Raw genomic sequence first — 27691 nt, forward strand, 5'->3', positions numbered from 1 at the left:
GTCACAAATGTGACCGTTGGGGGCTCCCAACGTCTCCATGGGGAGTCCCTTTTGGCCTCTCCTTTTCCTCTCTTCTTTGTGCATAAATAGGGGCTTTCCCCTTTGTATTCACTACTTCTTGTAGGAGCTTTTGCTCCATTGTAATGGGTGTTACACCCTTCTGCTCTTCAATAATATTAACTTATGCCTTATAGGCATTTTTGCCCCATTCATGGGTTTATGTGTTAGCACATTATGTGCTTGTGTTTTCCCCTTTAGTGGGTATATCCGCACTTCATGTGCATGTGTATTGGTTCATTATTGAACCTAATGTATTCAAAGTCGTTTTCTAACATTCATATCACGAGAAGAAAGGGACAACAAAGGAGAATCTACTACGGTATATGTTAGAAATCCTGAATTTGTAGCTTAGATGAAAAGAGACCAAGCGCTAGTTGCTTATATTACATCGACACTGTCACAAGAGGTGCTCGTAGCAATTCCAGATGACTGCACTGCCATGCAACTTTGGAACAGACTTGTTCAGACATACTCACAGGTTTCTCAGGCCAGGATTATGTTTCTTAAAAGAGAATTTCAATGTTAAGAAAGGATTTCATGACCATCATGGAATACTTGAACAAAATGAAGGTTATCACGGATCAACTAGCAGTTGTTGGATGTGCAGTAACTGATAAAGATTTGGTACAACAAACTCTCAGTGGATTTGGACCCGACTATCATATGATTGTTACTTCCTTGTTATGTTTACCTGAGTTGTCCAACTTTGAAGATTTGCGTGCAAAATTATTACAATATGAGATGAACCTAAAGGGATTTTCTGAAGAATCATCTATGCATACTGTGGCACAAGAAGTTCTTGCTACAGGGATTATTTATGCATGAGGACGAGAAAGCTATGATATCAAGGGAAAAGGAGGACAAGGGAGAAGTGGTCAAGGAGGTCGTGGATTATTGCCTACACCCAACACATATATCAATCCACAAAGACAGAGGCCAATTCCTACTTGCTTTCTATGTAATAAAAAGGGGCATATCAAAGCTAACTGTTGGTTCAATCCCCAAAATAAAGGAAAATCGACACAAACTGAAGCAAAAAGAGGCACAAACAGTACAAGGACCAGTGGAGAAGTAAAGGAGTTATTGATGTCAGCTTTAGCAGAACTGAATCTGAAACAGAATGAGCAAGGTACTTGGTACATGGACTCTGGCGCAGCGACTCACGTTACTAGTGACGCCGGTAAGCTCCTAAAACTTGTTCCTTACATTGGTAGAAGTAGTATAGTTACTGGGGATGGATCACACCACTCTATCTCTCATATTGGAAACTCCATTATACCCTTGTCTGAATCTTCTATCAACCTTTCAAAAGTTCTTTATGTTCTTAACATCAAGAAAAACATTGTTTCAGTTTCTAAACTTGTTGATGATATCAAAGCCTCAGTTAAATTTACTTCCTCTTCTGTTCTTGTCAAGGATCTCTGCACGAAGAAGACGTTCGCTAGAGGAAAACGGCAAGGCAATATGTATGTTTTTCAAGAAGATCCTTCAGCACATATTCGCCCTGCAGACCCAAACTTGAAGCTCCACTCATCGTTGCCTTCTGAGAATTTTACCTGTGTTTTTAGTGTCTTTGAAATCAATATGAGAATTTCGTTGGGGCGTTCCCTACTGAGCGACGCGTTGTACTCTATAGGCCCGGAGGCAGTGATAAATGGGCAAGGGTTGCTAGGTCGTCGCCCGGAAGCGACGCGTCACACCGGCGCCCGGGTGTGGTGTCAAATAGGCAAGGGTTCCCTCACTTTGTTGGACGGGTGGGGGTAAAGAAGTTAGTCCAAGACCATAAAATTAGGTTAGCCATTTGGAACATAGGATCTTTAACTGGTAAGTTGGTAGAGTTAGTAGATGTTATGTGTAGGAAAAAGATTGATATTTTATGTCTACAAGAGACCATGTAACGCCCCAAAATTTCGACTTGTGATTTCGAAAACCTTATCGAAAAACCTTTCAAAGATTTAAAGTTTTAACTTTTAAAAACGACAGCGGAAGATATTTAGAAATGAGCACAAGTCAACAATCCTAAGTACGTTAGCTGAAAATCATCATTCACATATACAACGACTTAAAGGAATTGAAGAAATAAGACAATAGATTAAAAATATGCAGTTTATTACAAAATGAGCATTTTGTTCCAAAGTTCAATAAATCTAAAGAAGACTCCAAAAAAACTCAGAGCCAAGTCGCCAGCAGAAAGAAGATAAATCTTGATCCATATTGCACCACGCCATCGGCCACCAGTGAAGTCCTACTCCTCACCTGCCCATGAAATGGGTCAGTTTCATAACAAACCAGTAGGTGCACAAACAGATAAGTAGAATGAAAATAAAACAGGACATTCATGAGATAAGCAGTTATGATATTTAAGCAATTAATACAATTGTAGTCTATTCTAACAAATGTAATATGTGCAAAGAGCTGTTAATTGAAGCAGTGTAAGTCTCAGTCATCTACAACTATTCATGAAGATATTCTTTAAGTTCTGATATTAACTGGCCTGTGGGTACGCACAGACGCGAAACGTAGAAACAGCCGAGACCGATCCGGGGGTTTATTATGTCAGGTGTTTTCATTAACGCGGATGGCTGACTGAGTCCGCTCCTAAGGGGACGGTCAGTGACCAAAAGAGTAAATCCCCAAAGGCATTCGTGGCCCATGGATGCATCCAACTTCTGCAAAAGTGTCTGGGAGTTACCACCTAGGATAATTTATGGTAATCTCAATTCCCCTAACTCCGATGATTGGGGAAACCGAGTCTTTTGCCCGTGGGGTGGTTGTTAACAACCTGTCCATCGGAGTCTTTGTACCATCCATCCTCTCCCTTGATGAACCGTGAAGATCGGATGAGTACGACGGGGTTTTCTTAATCGCCGCCCCATCCTACATGCTCTGGTCTATCAAACTCACTCGAGCATCTTGCCTGTGAAGGCGAAGGGTCACCATTTATGTGATCTCAGCATTGTGCTAATTGCACTCATCGAGGTTGCTACAACCTCATCCTCCAACCATCGTAACCCACATGGGACGTACTTGTCCAAAAGTACGATTGTACCTCCCTAGAGGTACGACTACGATGAGAGGGCAACATATAATGTTTTATGATTCTTTTGGTTCATAAATGACATGTATTGCTCTTTTGAGAAATTTGGCCTGTGGAGGCCAACATTAACTCATCTATATAAAGTGTTGATTTCCTAATTTAAGGTTATCCATGACCTCTCGTCAAATTTATACCATACCTGCCTTAAGGTTTGGTTATAATAGTAATTGCAGTGGTTTTCTTTCCAGAATTGAGTCTATTCACAAAGTCTACCTTAAGTATGCAGTTTCAAAATAATAAGCATGCAGAACAGACAATCACGAGTTAAGTAATCCTACACGTAAACAGGTATGCCAATTAAACTACTTGATTCTTTCTAGAATGAGTCTAACCACAGAATTTATATTAAGCATGCAATTTCAAAAGAATCAAAATGAGTAAAACTCTGACCAGCCAATACTTCTTCAGATAAGCAGGTATGTAAAATAACTATTCTATCTCCGAAGTCTTATTTTATTTTGTTCATACAAACTTTTCGTGCGACTTTCCCCTACCTCAGGATGTCGTGCAGCTGCGTGCGTCTACGCGTGTAGATGATAAGAGGCTCGGGCCGCGGAGCCAGAGCGGGGGTCCGATGCGAGGTCTGCAACAGTCCTACGTTAATTATTATGCGGAGAAATAGAAAAACAAGTCTGCCGATAAGAAAAGAGAGAGGCAGCAGGGGTGTGCCCCTGCTGGCCGAAATCAGAAAAACGACAAGGGGCGAGCCCTTGCCTGCAAACAGCCGCGGGGTGACAGGGGTTGAGCCCCTTGTCGAAAAATACCGAGGCGGCAGGTATGTCAGCAACAATCAAGTGGCAGGGGCTGAGCCCCTGCCAGCAGCAGTCAAGTGGCAGGGGCTGAGCCCCTGCCAGAAACGATTAGGTGGCAGGGGTTGAGCCCCTGCCGGCAATAAACAGGTGGCAGGGGCTGGGCCCCTGCCGGCAAAATAAATGTGGCAGGGGCTGACCCCCGCCAGAAAAGCTAAAGTGGCAGGGCTGAGCCTCTGCCAGAAACAATCGAGTGGCAGGGGCTGAGCCCCTGCCAGCAACAGTCAAGTGGCAGGGGCTGAGCCCCTGCCAGAAACGATTAGGTGGCAGGGGCTGAGCCCCTGCCGGCAACAGTCAAGTGGCAGGGGTTGAGCCCCTGCCAGAAACGATTAGGTGGCAGGGGCTGAGCCCCTGCCGGCAATAAAAAGGTGGCAGGGGCTGGGCCCCTGCCATAAATGGTTAGGTGGCATGGGCCAGCAACGATTAGGTGGCAGGGGCTGAGCCCCCGCCGAAAAATAATAAAAAAAAAAGTGTCGCAGGGGTGATTGGACCCCTGCCGGCTCTTCGACAGCCCCAGAAGAAAGGGGGAAAAAGGCGACAGGGCCTGAGGGCTCCCTGTCGACCCTCTGAAGGGCACAGGGGACGTGGGAGGGCGCGGCAGGGGCCGTGCGCTGCCTGTCGGCCTCCCGGCGAGGTGACAGAGAGGGGGGGTGAGGAAGAGAAGAGGGAGGATGGCGTACCTGGGAGCGGTGGCCGGCGTCGGCGGCGTGCGCAGCAGGGAGGAAATCGGCGCAAATGGGGGCGAGGGCTGCGAGAGGGAGACGTGACTCCCCTCGCCCTCCAACGCCTCTCTTAAAGGCACAGGCGGCAACCGAATGGGGAAACCCTCGATGGGTTTCCCTAATTCGCCCGGTACCGAAGGGGAGGAGGAGCGGCGCTCGAAAGATCGGGTTACTTAAAACCCTAAAAAAAAGGGGCCCGGGTCGGGTCCGGACCCGACCCACCCCGGCACGAGTCCAAACAATTTTTTTTTATTTTTTTTTATTTTAAAAATGGGGTTTTACATCCTACCCCTCTTAAAAGAATTTCGTCCGCGAAATATTTATTACCTTGAAGAATCAAAATACAGGTCAGGATATTTTTCCCTAATATCGTTCTCAGGTTCCCAAGTACACTCGTCAATTCCATGATGTTGCCACCAAACCTTTACAAAGGAAATGGTTTTTTATCTTAACACTTGGTCACGACGGTCGACGATCTCCACTGGTCTTTCTTCGAATGTCAAGTCCCCTTTAATGTCCACATCATCATAATGAATGATGTGCGATGGATCGTGAACATACTTCCTCAACATGGATACGTGAAAAACATTATATATTTGAGCATACTACGGAGGTAACGTCACGCGATAAACTGCTTCTCCAATCCGCTCCAGGATTTCGAACGGTCCGACGTATCTAGGACTCAGCTTTCCCTTCTTCCCGAACCGAAATACGCTCTTCGTCGGAGATACTTTAACAAAAACCATCTTGCCAATATCGAAGGTAAGCTCTCGTCGGCGTCTATCTGCATAGCTTTTCTGCCGACTCTGAGCGGTACGGAGTCGTTCTCGAATCATCTGCATTTGTTGAGTATAGTGTTGCAAGACTATAGGTGCCTCCAATCTTCGTTCGCCAACCTCGTCCTAGTAAACAGGTGATCGGCATGGTCTCCCATACAAAGCTTCGTATGGGGCCATCCCGATGCTCGCATGATAGTTGTTGTTATACGCGAAATCCGCCAAACTGATGTGGGAATCTCACTCTCCCTTCCAGTCTATCATACAGGCTCGAAGCATGTCTTCCAAGGTCTGAATCGTACGTTCCGACTGCCCGTCAGTCTGAGGGTGAAACGCAGTGCTGAACTTTAACTTTGTGCCCAACGCCAACTGAAGTTGTCCCCAAAACCTTGAAGTGAATCTAGGATCACGATCGGAGATAATCGAGATTGGAACACCGTGCAATCTCACAATCTCTCTAACATAGAGATCACCGAGACTATCCAACGATTGGTTGAGACGGATAGGTAGGAAGTGAGCCGACTTGGTGAGTCTATCGACGATCACCCAAATCGCATCATGCTTCCTCCGCATCCTCGAAAGACCGACTATGAAGTCCATGGTAACATCCTCCCACTTCCATAGAGGGATCTCTATCTGCTGCATGACCCCTCCGGGTCTCTGGTGCTCAATCTTGATCTGCTGACACGTTAAACACTTCGAGACATACACAGCCACGTCTCGCTTCATACCGTTCCACCAATAACTGCGTTCTAGGTCCTTGAACATCTTCGTGCCGCCAGGTTGAATGGTGTACCTAGACTTGTGGGCTTCCGCAAGAATTTCATCTCGAAGGACTGGGTCATTAGGAACCCAAAGGCGCTCCTTCAACCATATACTTTCATCCTCCTTCAGACGAAAAGGTGTATCTGCCAGTATCGCTTGAGCCTTCAACTTCTCGTAGCGTGCATCAGTTTTCTGTCCATTGATGATCCTCGCAAGTAGCTCAGGTTAGCAACAAGGTAGGATAGACCGATTGAACCTTGAGTGATTCGAAAGGTTCCCAAGAGGCTAGGTCTTCGACCAACCTTCATCCAGCAAATAAGGCAATAATCGAAACTTCCGGTGCTTTGCGGCTGAGGGCGTCAGCCACTACGTTCGCCTTTCCTGGGTGGTAGGAGGAGGAATTCAAGCCAACGGCGTTGTCTCATGTTCAATTCTTTCTGCGAAAATAGATACTTAAGGCTCTTATGATCGGTGAATGCCTCAAATTGCTCTCCATACAAATAATGTCGCCAAATCTTCAATGCGAACACCACCGCAGCTAACTCTAAATCGTGAGTTGGGTAGTTCTTCTCGTGAATTTTAAGTTGTCGAGAGGCGTATGCGATTACTTTCCCATTTTGCATCAGTATAAATCACGAATCCGCCTTTACCAGAAGGTAAGGTCAAAATAGAAGCACTGGTAAGTCGCTCCTTCAATAACTGAAAACTCGCCTCGCACTTCTCGTCCCATAAGAATTTAGTCTCTTTCTTCAGCAACTTCGTCAGGGGTGACGCAATTTTAGAAAAATCCTGAATGAATCTTCTGTAGTAACCCGCTAGTCCAAGAAAACTTCTGATATCACGTGCGTTCTTTGGTTGCCGCCAACTAAGCACAGCCTCAACCTTTGCAGGGTCCACGGACACTCCTTCCTTAGAAATAACGTGTCCCAAAAACATAACTTCTTCGAGCCAGAATTCACATTTAGAGAACTTGGCATACAAACGTTCCTTTCGCAAGGTCTCCAACACAATCGTTAGGTGCTCTCGATGTTGCTCTCGACTTTCTGAGTACACCAAGATGTCGTCGATGAACACGATCACGAAGGTGTCCAAAAATGGCTTGAATACTCTATTCATTAAGTCCATAAAGGTTGCGGGGGCATTGGTCAGTCCGAACGGCATGACTGTGAACTCGTAATGACCGTATCTCGTCCGAAAAGCCGTCTTAGGAATATCATCATTCCTAATTCTGAGTTGATGGTATCCAGGCCTAAGATCGATTTTCGAGAAAACCTTAGCCTTCTGCAACTGATCGAACAAGTCTTCGATATGCGGCAATGGGTACTTATTTTTTATTGTGGCCAGGTTGAGCATTCGATAGTCGATGCACAAACGCAAGGTCCCGTCCTTCTTCACGAAAAGCACAGGAGCTCCCCAAGGAGAAACGTTGGGGCGAATGAATCCCTGATCTAACAACTCCTGCAACTGCTTCTTCAGCTCCTAATTCTACCTCACGAGACGGTGGAAGTCCCGACAGTTCTTTAAGAAAAACGTCGGGATAATCGCGAACGACTTCCAGCTCACCGATGGGAATAGGCATTGGATCTGACTGGATAACACTAACCAAAAAGGCAGTGCATCCCTTCCGCAAGAAGTTCTGTGCCTTAAGCGCCGAGATCATCCGACTTGCTCGAACCGGTCTGAGAATTCTGAATTCTACTCTCAAAGAGCCTGGAGGTGATAAAACGATCTTGCCATCACGGCAAAATATCTTGGCATGATACTTGTGCAACCAGTTCATGCCTAGGATGACGTCAAATTCTGTCATCTCAAGCAAGATAGCACAAGCAGGCAAGTGCCGCTCTGCCACAACTACGTCCAATCCAGCTATGTAAGTGGTGCAAACTGTGTTCTTCCCAACGGGGTTATACACGTCTAGAGCGTTATCAAGTGGTTTTACAGTTATGTGCAATTGTTTTACGAATTTTTCTGAAACAAACGAGTGTGTAGCACCACAATCAAAGAGTGCAAAAGCTGCTTGATCAGCAACAAGAATGGTACCTTGAACGAGATCTCCTTTCGTCAATTGATCGACCGTGGCTGCATAAACTCGACCCGACTCTCTGCCACTGCTTTGTTGTGCTCGCTGTTGCTGCTGATGAGGTGGTCGAGGAGGCTGAGATACGTTGCCGGTTCGCTTGAGGTCATCTGTTGCTTTCTTCCGGCAGTCGCGTATGAAATGGCCCATCTTGCCACAGTACAGGCATCCGCCAGTGTCCCGCGGACAAGATTGTCCCACGTGAGGCCTCTTGCACCTAGGGCAGTTATCACCAGACGGCTGCCTGGACGGTGGATGGCCCTGCTGTCGTTGGCGCTTTGCTGGAGGAAACTGCTTCTTCCCTCCCTCAGTCTTCACTGGTAATGGTGGCCGCTGCCCTGGGCCGCCGGAAAAGGTCTTCTTCTGATCACCACCTGTCTGGGGTGACTTTTTGGCTTACACATTTTTTGAACGCTCCCAATCCTCGTTCAGTAAGGTGGCTGCTGCTACCGCCGCAGAAAAAGTCGCGGGCATGCTGGTGAGAACCCTATGCCTGAGTCCTTCCTTCAGTCTGAGAATGAACTTCCCGGCCCGCTCATGATCATCCTCGAATAGGTGAGGACAATAGCGCTCCAACCGTTGAAATTTGGTGATATATTCGTTCAAACTTAAGTTGCTTTGGCACAGCTCCAGAAATTCCACATTCTTCTTTTCCCTCGCATGAGGAGGGAAATAGTTTCCGAGAAAAGCCCTCCGGAAGGCCTCCCACGGAATTACCTCAGCACCTGGAAACTGCACCTCCCGGGTAGTGTCCCACCATTCGCGAGCGTCGTCCTTCAATCGAAAGGACCCGAACATCGTCTTCTTATCGTCAGGGACGGACAACACTTGGAACACCCGTTCCACCTCTTTAACCCAACTCTCCGCCAAGTCAGGATCAACCTTGCCAGAGAAGGTAGGAGGGTCAAGCTTCAGAAATTTTTCATAGGTGGCAGTTGGTGCATTCCCAACAAGGGAACCCGGATCCTGATGGGGGCGACCCTGGTTACGAATCGCCTCAGCTAAGGAGTTGAGGGTATCCATCATGAATCCCCTCTGCTCACGCAACTCATCGGCCATGTTGTTGCTTGAGTTTCCCGCCATCCTTAAAAAGCAACCAAGATTAAGGTCAAAAATACTAAAGACGTACAAGTAGGCATAAGTATAAGAGCAAAGGCAAAAACATAGATCTTTATTACGAAAGTCAAATATTTAGAATCCAGTTGTGCTGGTACATAAGCAAAAGTTCTATTCCGTAATTATAAATAAGTTCACAGACTCCAACAAAACTGGATAAGTGCTACCCCCCCTTAGGGACGGCTAGAGTACTTCCTAAGATATTCTCTTCTATTGCATGTGCGCCTGAATCTGCGCTTAGGGGTGAAGGGAAGTGGCTCCTCGTAGGAGGTTTCCTGCCCGTAAAGGGGCGTCGCCGGGGTATATTCCGGTGAGCCAAGACTATAATCTGAAGAATCCGTCGCAGGTGTGTATGTGGGTGATACACCGCCCACTGGGTCTGCTGGGGGTGGCGGTTGCTCGCCTGCAGTCGAAATTGTGATCTTGCTATCATGCTCGGCCTTGTGGAGGCAAGCATCCATGGTGTGCCCTGTTCCTCCGCAGAAACCACACTCCTCTGCTAACTCAGGGGGAACAAAATCTCCCGACGACTCCTGTGGTGTCTGATGGTGCACCCGAACGTGTGAAGGCGTGAAACCACATTCTCGAGCATGCACCTCAGCCCACGTTGCTGCCAAGGGTATCTGGTAGGCGATCGGTAGTGGGAAGCCTTGTTCATCCGTAAAAATGGGTAGAGGAGGGCGGTTAGCCCAGTAACCAGCCCCGAACATCTCATGTCCGTCCCTCTCCCTTACGGAACGGCCACGTACTCTACGCGTGCCCCTACCGCGACTACCACTAGAACCAGTAAACGGATCCATCTATCCAACGGTACTACGAATAAAACAAAAATATAATTTAGTCTAAACATGCTATAAAATATCAATGACTTACTTACAGCGCGATGTGATGCTCAATAGTCAAGATTTCACCTCTTTCTGATCTGGCTCTGATACCAAGTTGTAACGCCCCAAAATTTCGACTTGTGATTTCAAAAACCTTATCGAAAAACCTTTCAAAGATTTAAAGTTTTAACTTTTAAAAACGACAGCGGAAGATATTTAGAAAGGAGCACAAATCAACAATCCTAGGTACGTTAGCTGAAAATCATCATTCACATATACAACGACTTAAAGGAATTGAAGAAATAAGACAATAGATTAAAAATCTGCAGTTTATTACAAAATGAGCATTTTGTTCCAATGTTCAATAAATCTAAAGAAGACCCCAAAAAGACTCAGAGCCAAGCCGCCAGCAGAAAGAAGATAAATCTTGATCCATATTGCACCACGCCATCGGCCGCCAGTGAAGTCCTACTCCTCACCTGCCCATGAAATGGGTCAGTTTCATAACAAACCAGTAGGTGCACGAACAGACAAGTAGAATGAAAATAAAACAGGACATTCATGAGATAAGCAGTTATGATATTTAAGCAATTAATACAATTGTAGTCTATTCTAAATGATGTAATATGTGCAAAGAGTTGTTAGTTGAAGCAGTGTAAGTCTCAGTCATCTACAACTATTCATGAAGATATTCTTTAAGTTCTGATATTAACTGGCCTGTGGGTACGCACAGACGCGAAACGTAGAAACAGTCGAGACCGATCCGGGGGTTTATTATGTCAGGTGTTTTCATTAACGCGGATGGCTGACTGAGTCCGCTCCTAAGGGGACGGTCAGTGACCAAAAGAGTAAATCCCCAAAGGCATTCGTGGCCCATGGATGCATCCAACTTCTGCAAAAGTGCCTGGGAGTTACCACCTAGGATAATTTATGGTAATCCCAATTCCCCTAACTCCGATGATTGGGGAAACCGAGTCTTTTGCCCGTGGGGTGGTTGTTAACAACCTGTCCATCGGAGTCTTTGTACCATCCATCCTCTCCATTGATGAACCGTGAAGATCGGATGGGTACGACGGGGTTTTCTTAATCGCCGCCCCATCCTACATGCTCTGGTCTATCAAACCCACTCGAGCATCTTGCCTGTGAAGGCGAAGAGTCACCATTTATGTGATCTCAGCATTGTGCTAATTGCACTCATCGAGGTTGCTACAACCTCATCCTCCAACCATCGTAACCCACATGGGACGTACTTGTCCAAAAGTACGATTGTACCTCCCTAGAGGTACGACTACGATGAGAGGGCAACATATAATGTTTTATGATTCTTTTGGTTCATAAATGACATGTATTGCTCTTTTGAGAAATTTGGCCTGTGGAGGCCAACATTAACTCATCTATATAAAGTGTTGATTTCCTAATTCAAGGTTCTCCATGACCTCTCGTCAAATTTATACCATACCTGCCTTAAGGTTTGGTTATAATAGTAATTGCAGTGGTTTTCTTTCCAGAATTGAGTCTATACACAAAGTCTACCTTAAGTATGCAGTTTCAAAATAATAAGCATGCAGAACAGACAATCACGAGTTAAGTAATCTTACACGTAAATAGGTATGCCAATTAAACTACTTCATTCTTTCTAGAATGAGTCTAACCACAAAATGAGTAAAACTCTGACCAGCCAATACTTCTTCAGATAAGCAGGTATGTAAAATAACTAGTATATCTCCGAAGTCTTATTTTATTTTGTTCATACAAACTTTTCGTGCGACTTTCCCCTACCTCAGGATGTCGTGCAGCTGCGTACGTATACGCGTGTAGATGATACGAGGCTCGGGCCGCGGAGCCAGAGCGGGGGTCTGATACGAGGTGTGCAACAGTGCTACGTTAATTATTATGCGGAGAAATAGAAAAACAAGTCTGCCGATAGGAAAAGAGAGAGGCAGCAGGGGTGTGCCCCTGCTGGCCGAAATCAGAAAAACGACAAGGGGCGAGCCCTTGCCTGCAGACAGCCGCGGGGTGACAGGGGCTGAGCCCTCTGTCGAAAAATACTGAGGCGGCAGGTGGGTCAGCCCCTACCAATTTCCAAAGAAGCGGCAGGGGCTGAGCCCCTGCCGGCAAAATAAATGTGGCAGGGGCTGAGCCCCTGCCAGAAATGCTAAAGTGGCAGGGTTGAGCCTCTGCCAGCAACAATCAAGTGCCCCTGCCAGCAACAGTCAGAAACGATTAGGTGGCAGGGGCTGAGCCCCTGCCGGCAATAAAAAGGTGGCAGGGGCTGGGCCCCTGCCGGCAAAATAAATGTGGCAGGGGCTGAGCCCCCGCCAGAAAAGCTAAAGTAGCAGGGCTGAGCCTCTGCCAGAAACAATCGAGTGGCAGGGGCTAAGCCCCTGCCGGCTCTTCGACAGCCCCAGAAGAAAGGGGGAAAAAGGCGACAGGGCCCGAGGGCTCCCTGTCGACCCTCCGAAGGGCACAGGGGACGTGGGAGGGCGCGGCAGGGGCCGTGCGCCGCCTGTCGGCCAACCAGCGAGGTGACAGAGAGAGGGTGGGGGGTGAGGAAGAGAAGAGGGAGGATGGCGTACCTGGGAGTGGTGGCCGGCGTCGGCGCCGTCCGCAGCAGCGAGGAGATCGGCGCAAATGGGGGCGAGGGCTGCGAGAGGGAGGCGTGACTCCCCTCGCCCTCCAACGCCTCTCTTAAAGGCACAGGCGGCAACCGAATGGGGAAACCCTCGATGGGTTTCCCTGATTCGCCCGGTACCAAAGGGGAGGAGGAGCGGCGCTCGAAAGCTCGGGTTACTTAAAACCCTAAAAAAAAAGGGCCCGGGTCGGGTCCGGACCCGACCCGGGTCCAAACAATTTTTTTTTATTTTTTTTTATTTTTAAAATGGGGTTTTACAGACCAAATGGGTAGGTGAGAAAGCAAAAGTGATAGAACCTTTGGGATATAAGATTTGGTATACAGGAATAAATAGGAATAGGAATGGAGTGGGGATTGTTATGAGTCGTGAGTTTATAAATAATGTAGTTGAGGTCCGTAGGAAGGGTGATAGGATTTTACTTATTAAATTAGTATTAGGTACGAATATTATTAATATTATTAGTGTTTATGCACCTCAAGTAGGTTTAAATGATTCCATTAAGCGTCAATTTTGGTAAGATTTAGATGGAGTAGTACAAAGGATATCTTATGGAGAAAGGCTTTTCATCGGCGGTGACCTTAATGGGCATCTAGGCATTAGTAGGGATGGATTTGAGAGTATCCATGGAGGCTATGGTATAGGACAAAGAAACGAAAGTGGAGAAAGGATTTTAGATTTTGGTTTGTCCTATGATATGATCTTAGCAAACACTTGGTTTAGGAAGAGGGAGTCTCACCTAGTAACATTTAAAAGTGGGGTTAATACGAGTCAGATAGATTTTTTCCTACTTAGAAAGAGAGATAAGGGTTGTTGCATCGATTGTAAGGTTATACCGGGAGAAAGTGTAGCTACACAACATAGAGTCTTAATTTTAGATCTTAGAATTAGACAATACCGCAAAAGGGATAGACATATGATAGATCCTAGAATTAAGTGGTGGGCACTGAAAAAAGCTAAACAAGGAATGTTTGTAGAGCAGGTAGTTAAGGAAGTTGATTGGTGTCTCGAAGAGGATTCAGAATCTATGTGGAATAAGATAACGGGTGGCATGAGAAAGGTGGCTAAGGAGGTATTGGGTGAGTCTAAAGGCGGTGCACCGCTAGGTAAGGATACATCGTGGTGGAACGAGGATGTCAAATTAGCTATTAAGGTTAAAAGAGAGTGTTATAGAAATCTAAGTAAAAATCGTGATAATGAGAATTTGGAGAAGTATATGATAGCAAAGAAGGAAGCTAAAAAAGTAGTTTGGAACGCGAGGGATAAGGTATATAAGGAGGTTTATGACAAGTTGGATACCAAAGAGGGTGAGAAGGATATTTATAGGCTTGCAAAGATGAGAGATAGGAAATCGAGGGATCTGGGTATGGTTAGATGTATCAAAGATGAAACGCAAAGGGTTTTAGTCAAAGATGAGGAAATTAAGGAGAGATGGAAAGATTATTTTGATAAGCTATTTAATGAAAGTCATGCTCAGGATCTTGGAGACTTTTCAATTCCTTTTCATGAGATGAATCGTGACTTCATGCGCAAGATTCAAAAGAAAGAAATTGCAGAGGTTTTGAAGATAATGAAATCAAGAAGGGTAGTTGGCCCAGATGGTATACCTATCGAGGCTTGGAAATGCTTGGGAGAGAAAGGTTTAGAATGGTTGACAAATCTTTTTAACAAGATTTGGCTGACAAATAAGATGCCTAATGAGTGGAGGAAGAGTACTTTGGTGCCTCTATATAAGAATAAGGGTGATATACAAGATTGCACAAACTATCGTGGTATAAAACTCATGAGTCATACTTTGAAACTTTGGGAGAGGGTGATTGAGTCTAGGTTGAGGAAGATTGTCATGATATCGGAGAATCAATTTGGTTTTATGCCTGGAAGATCAACTATGGAAGCTATACATCTTCTTAGACAACTTATTGAGAGAAATAGAGAGAGGAACAAAGATTTGCATATGGTTTTTATTGATTAGGAGAAGGCTTACGATAGAGTACCTAGAGACGTTCTCTGGTGGACAATGATGAAGAAAGGTGTTTCTCTCAAGTATATTAGTATAATTAAAGATATGTATGAAGGAGTAGTAACCAATGTCCGCACTTGTGGAGGGGTGAAAACCAATTTTCCTATATCGGTTGGGTTACATCAAGGCTCTGCTTTAAGCCCTTTTCTATTTGCTATAGTGATGGATGAGCTTACGAGATCAATTCAAGAAAATGTGTCGCGGTGTATGTTGTTTGCTGATGATATTGTTTTGATTGATGAGTCTAGAGCTGGGGTTAATGCTAAGTTAGAATTATGAAGACAGACATTGGAAGCAAGAGGTTTTAAGTTGAGTAAGAGTAAGACAAAATACATGGAATGTCGATTTAGTAAGCAACGAAGTAGTGATGGGAGCATGGTTGCCAGTTGAGGAAGCGGGAGCGGGAAGCGATACGGGAAGCGAGGCACTTTCAAAATTTTAGGAAGCGGGGAAGCGTGGGACCACTTAGGACCGATTCGGGAAGTGTCTCGGAAGCGACCTAGGAAGCGTCTCGGAAGCGACCTAGGAAGCGTCTCGGAAGCGAGGGGAAGCGAAAAAAATAAAAATAAAAAATAAAAAATACAAAAAAATTGAAAAAAAACAGGGGAAGCGTGGGGGAAGCGAGGGGAAGCGTGATGGGAAGTGCGCTTCCCATTAAAGGGAAGCGCGTCCCCCATTAAAGGGAAACGCGTCCCCCATTAAAGGGAAGCGCGCTTCCCAAAAAAGGGGGACGCTTCCCCCCCCCCCCCCCCCCACGCTTCGGAAGCGCAACGTTTCGCGCTTCCGAAGCGCGCTTCCCCTTTTAGGTAGGCGCTTCCGGTAACCCTGGATGGGAGTGTAGTGAAGCTTGGTGAGCACGAAATACCGGTGGATGATTCTTTCAAATATTTGGGATCTATCATTCAAAAGTATGGAGAAATTGATGGAGATGTAAATCATAGGATAAAGGTTGGGTGGATGAAATGGAAGAGTGCAACTGGAGTGTTGTGCGATCGTAGAATGCCATTGTGGTTGAAGGGAAAGTTTTATAAGACGACTATTAGGCCCGCTTTACTATATAGTACGGAATGTTGGGCTGCCAAGAGACATCATATTCAAAAAATGAGTAGCTGAGATGCGTATGCTGAGATGGATGTGTGGAAATACAATAAAAGATAAGATTCGGAACGACGAGATACGTAAGAAGGTAGGTGTTGCACCCATTGAAAATAAGATGAGAGAGAATCGTTTACGGTGGCTTGGACATATTCGACAAAGCCTAATGATGCTCCAGTTAGAAGGATGGAGAAATGGGGAAATATATTAGTTAAAAGAGGTCGGGGTAGGCCTAGGAAGACATGGATGGAGGTGATAAGAAAGGATATGAATGCTTTGAACCTCACTGAGGACATGGCATTGGATAGAAATGAATGGAGGAGAAGGATTAATGTGGAAGACCCATAATGATTTTCTTTGTTGGTTCATATCGCCGACCCCAATTGTTTTGGGATGAAGGCGTAGTTGTTGTTGTTGTTGTTTGTTGTTTATGTATGTATGTATTTATGTGTGAAGTTAGACTTGGTTAGGGTTAACAAAGTCCAGTTTATGACAGAAATGGACTCAAGTATGTCTGACTGCTCTTTACACTACAGAAGCCATGTCCAAGTATCACACCCATGCCAACAAGCCATGTCCAAGTATCACACCCATGCCAACGTGGGCGCAACACGGGTGTGTTGCCCTTTTAGAAGTGTCCATGATACATAGCTAGCATGTTTTCTCATGAGTATTACAAACCGTCAAGTACAAACTACAAGTAATAGAACATATTCATAACTAAATATCCTGATTGGGATTTAGTAAATAAACAAATACCAAATAAGCAAGCTAGTGAAGCTATTAAAATTTTAATAGCTGATATCTAAGAAATAATGTTACAACATACAAACTATTTAAAGCTTCATGGTTATAATTCAGACCATATAATTAATAAAAGGCAATTGTATCTTAATAAATGATTTTAACCCTCTGAGATGAAACCTGGATTTGAAACCCAATGGAAAATTCTTGCATGAACCACATTTCCAACTAGATGGGAGTATGTGTTCCCAAGTAGATCAAAGCATGATCACAGTGATCTCATGAACACACCCATCAAACAAGGGATTCTGCCCTTATTTCCAGTTTAAACCCAGAAAAAAATCCATTTGCTCATGCTTGGATGTGTTAGTAGCTAACAGGGACCTACAGTCACAAACACAACAGTTTCGGGCCAATTGGACATGGATTAAGTGAACAACATATGGGCACAAGAAATGCAATTTTTTTTATATTTTAGTATATTAGAATATATTATTATTGAAATATTACTAAAGGCTATTAAAATATTATTAAAATGATACTAAAAAAATATTGGATGTATCATAATGTGTAGCAAGTCGTGTTGTACTGCCCAAAGTTGTTAGTCGAGGAAGCGGGAGCGGGAAGCAATTCGGAAAGCGGGAGCGGGAAGCAATTCGGAAAGCGGGAAGCGAGCCACTTTCAAAATTTTAATAAGCGGGAAGTATGGGATGACTTAGAAGCGAACCAGGAATCGCCTCGGAAGCAACCTAGGAAGCAAGGGAGAAGCGAAAAAAGAGAAAAAAAGTTTTAAAAAAATAAAAATACAAAAAAATGAAAAAAGGGGGAAGCATGTTTCCCATTTTTTTTTTGCACTTTCCAGCACGTTTCGAAAGCGCAACATTTTGTGCTTCCAAAACGCGCTTCGGGGAAGTGTGCTTCCCCATTCCCTATGGCGCTTCCGGTAACTCTGGTACTGCCTAGACATAAACCCCTTATAACATGTTCTGACATAGATCGGGGATTTTTTTTTAATTCGCCCTATGAAATGGGCTGCGGAATTAAAAAAAACTTGGGGGGGGGGGGGGCTGCCCCCCTATAACCCCCAGCCCGCTGACCACGCAGCGGGACCCGCGCCGGGGGAACCCCCGGACCCCCTTATATATATATATTTTACATTTTGCCCCTACCGCACCCCCGCACCCAGGTTTTTTGGAAGTGCCAAATCCCCGCACCCGCACCCATGTGACATAGCGTGTCCCATGTCCTTGCCCATATCAGTGTCATCATGTTGGCACTAAGAGACAGGCCTTAGGGAACTGCCCACATGAGGTTAGGGCCTAGAGTATGTAAATGTCATTAATCTATTTTGTAAATGACAAAAACACTAAAAGGTTAAATTCACAAACACACTTGTTTGTTTATATAGATGTATGATACAATAGCATTCCCTATGACCGTACACTTTCCAGACTCACATACCTATGCTTCCGGCTCTAGTGCCACTCCTACTTGCTTATCATGAGTTGCAAAGAGAGTGTGATCGTGCTATGTTGTTTAAGTTTCATGCCTTCCCAACTTATCATATTTTATTGAATTTACTGCATCAATTCCGAGGGAATGTCTGCAATGCCCTGTGATTCTTGGATTTTCTCAAGATCTTGTGATTGTAAATCACAATCACAACACTTTTCAAGGTTAGCAAAACATGAGAAAAGTACAAGTTGTGACTGTGATTGCCAGCTGTGATTGTTTTTGCATTGAATCTAGTGAAAAATGGTCACAAGATTGACCTTGTGACCAACAATCACAGCTTCTACTTCCTCAGCTATGATTGTTCATCCCCACCTGTGATCAAAGCAAACATGCACCTAATTTATCTTTGTCTTATGAAGTTCTAACCTTCAAACAGTATGTAATTCACACATTCTGACTGCCTTTTCTATATGTCTTTGACCTTATAAATCCTCGTTAAGATTAAGTGACCCAAAAAAATGGCAAGTACATATGCACTTTCTTGTAGCAAAATGAAGGGGAGAAAAAGGCTTCTTTTGATCCCAACTACCAAGCTACTGAGTTATGATCAGCACATCATCTGACTCATAGCAGTAAAAGTTTTATCCAGAACATAGATGCCCATAACTCGTTCAAGAGCAACTAATCGACATGTTCAATGACAAACAAATCATCTAGGGTAATAGCGGGGATCAACAGAATATGAGCAGATATCTTCAAGCTAATCAGACATGACCACCAGGTATCCATGAATAGCACACATTGGGCTCCAACCAACCAAGAAGTTACAGGTCAGCATCATTGCATAGGAAATATCATAACACCAAATGCTAGCAAAGTGTGACAAATTGAAGAAACTGAAAAATGCCATATACCTAAGCAACATAAAAGATAGATGAAGTTGGATTCTGCAAAAATTATATAAAATGAGGGAAATCCAGCATCCTTCTATAAATGAAAAATGTTAGCATAATAAGTTCCCACTCATCCACAGATTAGGCAGAAATAACATGCAGAACAAAATTATGTTTCATTCACTAATGGAGAAAAAAGGGAGATGCAAGTGTAATACCTTCGACCACTGGCAAATGTGCTATAAATGTAACCAGGGCTGGTGACATTACTTTCAACATCTCATCAAGTGTCTTCATCGTTCCATTGCCAACTGAACTTGCATTGGTAGTCAAAGAGGTGGAAGTAGAAATGGTTGGGAGCCCAGGTACAGTTGCACTGGATGGAAGTCCAGAGCCTAGAAATGAATTCAAAATAAACCTTCAGAGAGCATATAACAATGATAATGATAATGTCGATTGCGCAAGAAGTTTGAGTCTGCAAATACTATCACAACCAGTGTTATAAGTATCGTATACGATATGGCACGGTATATATGCTAATAAACTAATTATGCATAAAGCTTAATGAAAAAATAAGGGAAATTTCCATTTAGAGGCCAACCTTTTGACTCAGCCTCACGTTTCTGACTTTCCAGATATGGGCCGATGTTTTCTTGAAAATTGCCAAAAGGGCATACCTTTAGTCCTTTATTATTGTCTATTTACTCAAGTGAAATCATAAGTCAAATTACAATAGTAACCATCATAATCAACAGTCCAAAATGTTTACCCTTTTCTTGAGTGTTTTTCAATTTCAAAGGACAAATGGACAATACAAGAAACCACAAAGGAATCACATTTTCCAAGACGATGGATTTTGACTTGAGGTCCTTATTTGATAATTTCCAAGAAAATTGTGGCCATATCAGGAATTTCAAAAAAGTGAAGCCATTTTTGGAATTTGGGCCAAAAGGTTGGCCCCTAATGGAATTTTCCCTGAAAATAACTTCAACAGCCAAGATGCAATTTAGGTCACATCAAAGAAATTCTAAACGTAATTCCTTAAACTTAGGCACTGTGTCAAGCATATAGCGTGACTCTCGAGTTTTGCCAGCAATGATAGCAACAGAACACAAACCAAATCATAAGATAGAACCTCAATATTCTTTGTCTTATCTGGTATCTTGGAACTGATATGTTCTACAACCTTGGGTCCTAGGGCTTGTAAACAAGCCAAACAAGTGAAACACACCTGGTTTAAGCTTCACTTGTTTTGTTTAATACAAGCTCGAGCTGAGTCAAAAACAACTCAGTGTATATATAAAGAGGGACAAGGAGAACTGAGCTCCCAAACTCTCTTGCATTTTAAACTAAAAAGAATGACAAAGCAAAGAAAAGAACTCCAAACCTCGTATCCAAGTCATGCTTAACAACTAATTTATTTATATATTGTCGTATAATAACCCATAATATATATATATATATATATATATATATTGCAAACCTAAGCAAGCCAAGCCAAGACGAACATCCCTTGTTCAAACTCGGTTCATTTAACATAACAAGCTGAGTATAATCTTTGATTCATGTTGGAGATCAGCTGTGTTGGCAAGGAGATTTATATATTTCCACCCTGCTGGAATAAGGAACCATCATAAGGCCCCAGTAACCCAAAGTGGTGGACACAATCGGGTTGATCCATGGATTTTCTTACAGCCACATTTTGCACTAATTGCCAACCCAAACCAAGCCAACTTATGGGCAGCTCAGTTCGTTTACCGGCCTAACCTATGTAACAAATATCAGCAATATTTTGCAAATATTGAGATTTTATCACAATATTTTCAAAAAAGCAAATTTATGAATTGTACTGCTCCTCACCTTGCAATCTCAATAGAACTTTTATTTCTCTTGGAAAAGAATATCTTCAAAAGCCAATGCATTCCAAAAAAAATGTGACCTCAACAAAATACGAATACTAATGCAATAAGAATGTTTTAATTTTTTTTTTTTTTTATTTAAAGTTATATATAACATTTTTAGTTTTATATATGCCTATATTTTCTTGAGATTTTCTAAGAAATAACATTTTTTCAACTTATCACAAGATTTCCCTGGCTAATATTTTTCAGAAAACGAGGTTTTCTTGGCACAGTAAGACTATTAAAATCCAAAAGAGAAATTTTTACATGAGCCTTGTAGTCTATGCATAACAAAATTACCGATTATCCAACACAAATTAATTGACGGTGACATCCTACATACCAGGTTTTTGTCTTGGATCATAAATAACCATCTTTGAAACATCCGGGTACATTACTTTTGATGATGCTGTGGAAGCTTTTGAGTTGGTCTGTATAGCTAAACTCTTCTCTAAACATAAAGCAGCATTGAAAAAATCATTAGGGCCAAATCATCCATGAGAATCTCACCACGCAAATATAAACACAAGTACCTGAAGAACCAGTCTCATAAGGTTTGTCAACTTTCTTATTGATATTTTTAGCAAGCCACTGCATTATTAGAAAGAAAACATAAAGTACTTTAGTTAGAAAAGGACAAACCATATTAGAAGATACCATGATGATGTTTAAAAGAATTATCAGCAAACATAAACTACTTAAGTTACAAAATGATAAACCATATAATATTAGAAAATACCATTATGATGCTTAAAAGAATTATCTATAACTAGAAATCACACAGATCTCCATGCGATATTGCAATCAAATTTTAGCATCCCTCGGAAAAATATTTATCATCACCAAAGATAGCGGATATATGCATGGATGAACCTGCAGCATTGCATGTATAGCATACAAGAAAAAGGTATTTAATTAGAGGGATCAACATGATGGAGATTCCACTAAATATCTTGTGGGGCAGGCCTTATCATGCTTAATAGGATGGAAAGAGTAGCAGAATATGAGAAGCCAGGTCTTAGAGCCAAGATATCTTCATGGCTGATAGCTAAAAATCATCTGTTAACTAGTGAAATGAAATAAAGAAGGGATTAGTACTGTATCAGTAAATGTGAAACATGCTTTGCATGGTCCCTATTTGAAATTCACAGAAAATAAAAATGCTTCTGCATTTTACTCCTGAGTTCAGTGAGAATTCCATCAAATAGATCCATCAGTTCCGAGATGGGCAGGATTCACGCTTGAGAATAACTATATGCTCTACTTAGATGTTGGCTTTTTCAGTAAGCTGATAAATAATCATAACTGACAGACCCATACCATGAAGCATCAGCTTCTTTAAGTGGCCATGAGGCATCGCTTTTGACCAATATATAGCACATAGCCAATCCATGGTTGTTTTGTCCAGCTTTCAACAAGAAGCCTTGCCTGTATTGCAGTACACATAGCTCGTGCTTCTGTTTTATTTTGCACTAGATACCAGATTTAGTCACATGAACATGTGAATTTTTTAGTTCTCCCTAATACTAAAACCAATTGATTCTTGAAAAGGTAATTGCTAACATTCTGAATGTTTAATTTACTATATCAAAACACTACTTTGAACAAAGAAAACTCATATCACCATGCTATGGAGTGGAGGTCAAGGAAAATTATCCATTATTGCACATGCATAAACCTAGTCTCTTTTGAATAGCAACAAGCGGAAAACAATCACCTAGCTCTAAATCACAAGCACAAATTGCTGGATAAAAATAACAAAATCCAATAAAATGGGGATATACAAAACCAACTTCTGATAACTATCAACATTGGAATGTTATACATATTTATGGCACAAGACTGCTTTTAAATATTTATCTGAGCTTCCCATGCCGAAGTAGTTAGTTTTTTGGCAAGCAAGCACAAGACAGATCACACTCAAGGTTGATAATTTCCAACTATGAAGCAGCAATTCGAACATCTGATGCTTGCATTGATGCTACAGAGATTTGATAATAACATTACCTCAAGCCGAGCCAAATGATCCAAATCTTTGGAAGAGCAAGGCCAAAGATCCATGAAACTATAACGGGACACGACATCATAGAGAGAGGACTCCAGTGATGATGAACTCTCTTCTCCCCTACTGGAAAGGGCTTCCTTCCTTCTTTGCTCAACCTAAACAAATCCATATATAAGAGGAAAACTGACCACTCCAAGTCCATACAACTTTTCCATCAAAAACCAGTCACGGGACTGATTAGGCATTAGAAAAACAACCAGGTTGCATGCTTTAACAACTAGCACACTCACCAGAATCACCACACTTTGTATATTTGAAATTCAGGATGTAAAGCAATATAGGCCTCTTAAAAGTGTGAATTCTTGAACAACATTTCTAAGTCATTATGGATAATAAAAATTAAACAGCAAATTTAATTGAAATTTGAAGTGCACACAACCAATGAATTTTTTTTAAAGAAAAAAAAATTAACTGTAAAATAAAGAATCAAGATTATAAAAAGCATAGATGAAGGGGCACACTGTTGACCATATCCAACATAGGTTTGACTGCATCCATGAAGCATCATAGTGTGCATATGTGTGGTGCCCGTTTCAACATTATGTTGTGACAACGAAAGATGCATGCATTAAGGAAAAAGCCCATGTAACAAAGGTAGCAAAGTCAACAGGCAACATCACAGAAATGTGCTTTACTAATATGCTCCAGTTGTTTTGCAAAGAATGAAAAGGTCCTTGAGAAAAGATGCATATAGTATTTTCATGAACAATGAAAGGTGCAATAGTATTGAATAGTAGAACTACAACCTATAACAAATATGCATAATACAGGTAGTGATTTATAGGTACAGAAGTGCATCAATAAATAATGACACCCTATGAAAGTATTCCCAAAAAGGAAAAAGGACTTTGAATCTATGTAACATAGACACGGCATATGTGCCGCCGTACCCATGTCGACATGTGACGACGGTGCGGGTACCGGACGCAGAGCGGGTACGTCCTATGTCGGGTCTCGTACTGCTTCGGGTTGGGTCCAACTAAGACCCAACCCAAAACCCATTTTTTTCCTCTGTCGAAACCTCCCCCTCCCACCCTTGGCAGCAACAGCATCAAGAGGAGAAGAAGAAGAAGAAAAAAAAGAGAGGGGGGGGGGGGGGGTACCTACCTCTTTGTCCTCCTTGTCTTCTTCTTTTCCTCCTCATTCTCGTACCTAGAGAGACGGTGGCTCTTCCAGCTTCGTCTTCTCCTCCTTGTTCTCTTTCGTGGAGAGAGAGAGGCGGTGGGGATGGTTAATAAGAGGGTGATGGGGTCACGAGGTAGCCGGCCTTAACTTTTATAATAAAATAGGGATGGGGGGTCACAAGATGGGAGTCACAAGGTACCCCTTCCCCTTTTATAATAAAAGAGGGATGGGGGTCACAAGATGGGAGTCACGAGGTACCCCTTCCCCTTTTATAATAAAAGAGAGATGGGGTCATGAGGTACCCCTTTCCCATTTATAATAAAAGGGAATGAAGTTACCCTTTTATTATATATTATATAATAAAAGGGTAACACCATCCCCTTTTATTATAAAAGGGAAAAAGTGCAGTAAATGTCATTTTTTTAAAAATAAATATTATTATTATATATATATACTTGTGTCTCCGCACCCACATTTTTCGAATTTTTCGAACTTTTCGAACTTGCCATGTCATACCCTCCGTACCCGTACCCATACCCATGTGACACAGCTTTGAATCAATTTTTTGGAAACTATATTTTGACAGAATATGCATGTGACTTGTAATTTCCAAATGTCCAGATTATCACCACTAGGATCTGCAGCAGACTATAATCCAGAATTCTTGGTCCAATAAAACTCAACAAATGTAGAGAAAAAAAAAGGAATAAACACACAAATCCACGTGTGTGCACACACATGCACAAAAATATATAATCAAAAAAATAAAAACATAAGAACCATACCTTTAACATGCTTGCAAGATCACCATATGTTTGCTCAAACTGGGCAAATTGCTTCCAAACCTGCCCATGACAGCAGTACAGCAAGCATAAGATTTACATTATGATGATATTCATTAATTTCAACCACTGTCACTGATATCGCCAATATTTCAAATATATTGCAATAATATGGTTATAAATTCAAAAACATATTTAAAAGAGACCACAATATATTCAACGTATTAAAATAAATACATTTTGATATTATCATGATATTTCATGGAAATGTAAGCAATATACAGGCTATGAAAGTTTTCATTTTGAGTGCTTGAAAGTTATTTGGTGAAAATAAGTGAATTTCATGATAAGTTTCTAAGAAAATGATGCCAAGCAGAATTTGATTGGAACAAAAACCAAATCAAGTGGTTGGTTTTTCGAAATCTTGAGATGTTTTTAGCTTTTTTGGATAAAAATTTTAAGAAATGGATGTTTTTAAAAAAAAACAGAAAATTTAGGACGCCTATGATGTTTTCTATCAAATTTAACCCTTTGTGTGGAGCACTTTATAAGTTGCTCCTTGCCATTTATGCTTATTTTAAATGGCAAGTTTTGGTGTTTGGATCTTATTTCACCCTCAGAATCCCTATCATCACCACTTTTCCACCATCATCATCACTACCACCACTTCTCCACCATTACCACCACCACCAACATTGCCACCATCACCATCAACATTACCACCATCACCATTGCCATCAGCACCATTACAGCCAACACCATTACTATCATCACCATTGTCACCACCATTATCACTATTCACCACCAACATCCATCACCACCATTACCACCACTACCATTACCATCATCACCATTACCACCACCACCATTCACCACTGCCACTGCCACCATCATCACCACTACCCACTTGCCTTTTTTTCTTCATCATTATAATTTAAACAATGCAAGATTCTTCTTTATAAAATGTGCTTAAATTTATGTGTAAGCAATAAATAAAAATAGATCCAAACAGAGGATAAGGTTTTTGTAGCTTTTATTTTCTCTATTTTTCCAAATCTCTTCCCATTCTTTTCCTTTTTTTAAATGTCAAGATGTTCCCAAAACTTTTCTTAGATTTATCAGAAACTACAATATCCAAGATTTTGCACTGCCAAGATGTAGCTGATACCCATAAATGTGACTTATGGGACTGTACAGTTAACATATTGAGTTTAGAAGAAAGTTGAGGCCACAAAAACAAGAACTAAATATTAATAGTTGAAAGAGATGGGATATGGAATTGCCAATGGTGTCAATACAATTTGAAATCATTAAGGCAGTGCCTGTTAACTTTCACAGGTTAGATAATGTGAAACACATCACAATTTTTACCATCTTATTTCTGTAAATTTTCATACTTGATTAAGTTAATAAAACTCATCTTGTTACATCTGTGGTCTGAAATCTAACATTGGCAAACCGATCACTTAGATAATGCCGTCTTAGGCTTTACTCTAACAAAACCTATTGCATTTTTTGCGTCAACTGTCAACTAAGACTACTATAGAGCACGTGAACAAGTGGAATTCAACATTCATGTTTTGAACCTGTAAACATGTTGCAATTACTAAGTGCAAGCACTGCATTATATTGAAATTGCTCAAGCTGTTTTCATTTCTGTCAACCTAATGAGCAAGATTCATCTTCATTTACCCAGTCTATATCAACAGAATTTTTGTACATGGTCATTGGTACCACCCACCTTTCAGGATCTATTAAATCTATCTTCATTTACCCAGCTTATTTTCTAATGTTGATTATTTTCCAAATATTTGAACATAATAAGTTATTCAGTAGATCAAAACCAAAAGTGGCATCAGATAGAAGCAAAGGAATCCCAGAAACTACAGGATTTAGGAAAGGAATCACTGTCACTTGGCCATAACCCTAACTCATAACCGCAAAATAACCGCAGCAAGATTCCCAGGAGAAATTGAAACTTTCATTGTATTATGCTTTAATCAGCAAAATATAGGCAAAAACTAAATAAATAAACTAGAAAAAATATGTAAAATAAAAAAAACTAGAATATATGTAAAAAAAATAAAACAATCCACTTCTTCATAAGAAATAGCCACCTTTAAAACGTAAGTATGCAAAAAAAAATTTGTAATATTACATTTAAACAATAATATGACAACATTTTGAAAATATTGTGATAATTTGGTCATTGAAAATGGTGATGAAAATATTTTGTTTTTTGCAATATTTTCAAAATCTCGCTATTTGTAACTATGGACCTTAGTTGTCAAAGACGGCGCCTAGGAGCCGTCTAGGTGGCCTAGGTGACCAAGGCACAGCCCCACCCCCTGGGCGACCAGGTTTGGGTGGTGGGCCCTATATTACCGCCTAGGCGCCCCCAAGGTCACCTAAGCTGTGACTACCTAGGCTTTTTTTAGAGCCTAGGCTTCTTCTTTTTTTAAATTTTTTTTTTGAAGATTTTTTTTAAGACATATCATTTGTTTTCTTCTTCGAGGAGGAGAAGGAGAAGACATGTTATTTGTCTATTGATTGTATTATGTCTATTGTTGAGAAGAAGAAGAAGATATATTATTAGTCTATTGCATGTATTATGTCTATTGTTGAGAAGAAGAAGAAAACAATATTTGTCCATTGCTTGTATTAGTCTATTGTTGTTATTTTTTTTATACATGATTGTATTTTTTGTGTATTGTTCATTCACATTGTTAGTTGTA

The 27691-nt window shown here is 41.9% G+C and overlaps 1 protein-coding gene across 4 annotated transcripts in view; it reads right to left on the minus strand.

Moving 5' to 3' along the window:
* Positions 1-27691, minus strand: part of CSTF77 (Tetratricopeptide repeat (TPR)-like superfamily protein) — an 80057-nt gene that overhangs the window by 12100 nt on the left and 40266 nt on the right. For all 4 annotated transcript variants that reach the window (XM_090019041.1, XM_090019039.1, XM_090019040.1 and 1 more), the window contains exons 17-21: positions 24960-25019; positions 22992-23144; positions 21518-21575; positions 21328-21435; positions 19302-19478 (exon numbers count right to left, since the gene is read on the minus strand). In XM_090019041.1, coding sequence (XP_089875167.1) covers positions 19302-19478; positions 21328-21435; positions 21518-21575; positions 22992-23144; positions 24960-25019 — 556 coding nt within the window. The remainder of the gene's footprint in view (positions 1-19301; positions 19479-21327; positions 21436-21517; positions 21576-22991; positions 23145-24959; positions 25020-27691) is intronic.

This window comes from Nuphar pumila, chromosome 10 (genome assembly GCF_984573655.1).
Source record: "Nuphar pumila chromosome 10, dmNupPumi1.hap1.1, whole genome shotgun sequence".
In the NCBI taxonomy this organism is placed as follows: Eukaryota; Viridiplantae; Streptophyta; class Magnoliopsida; order Nymphaeales; family Nymphaeaceae; genus Nuphar; species Nuphar pumila.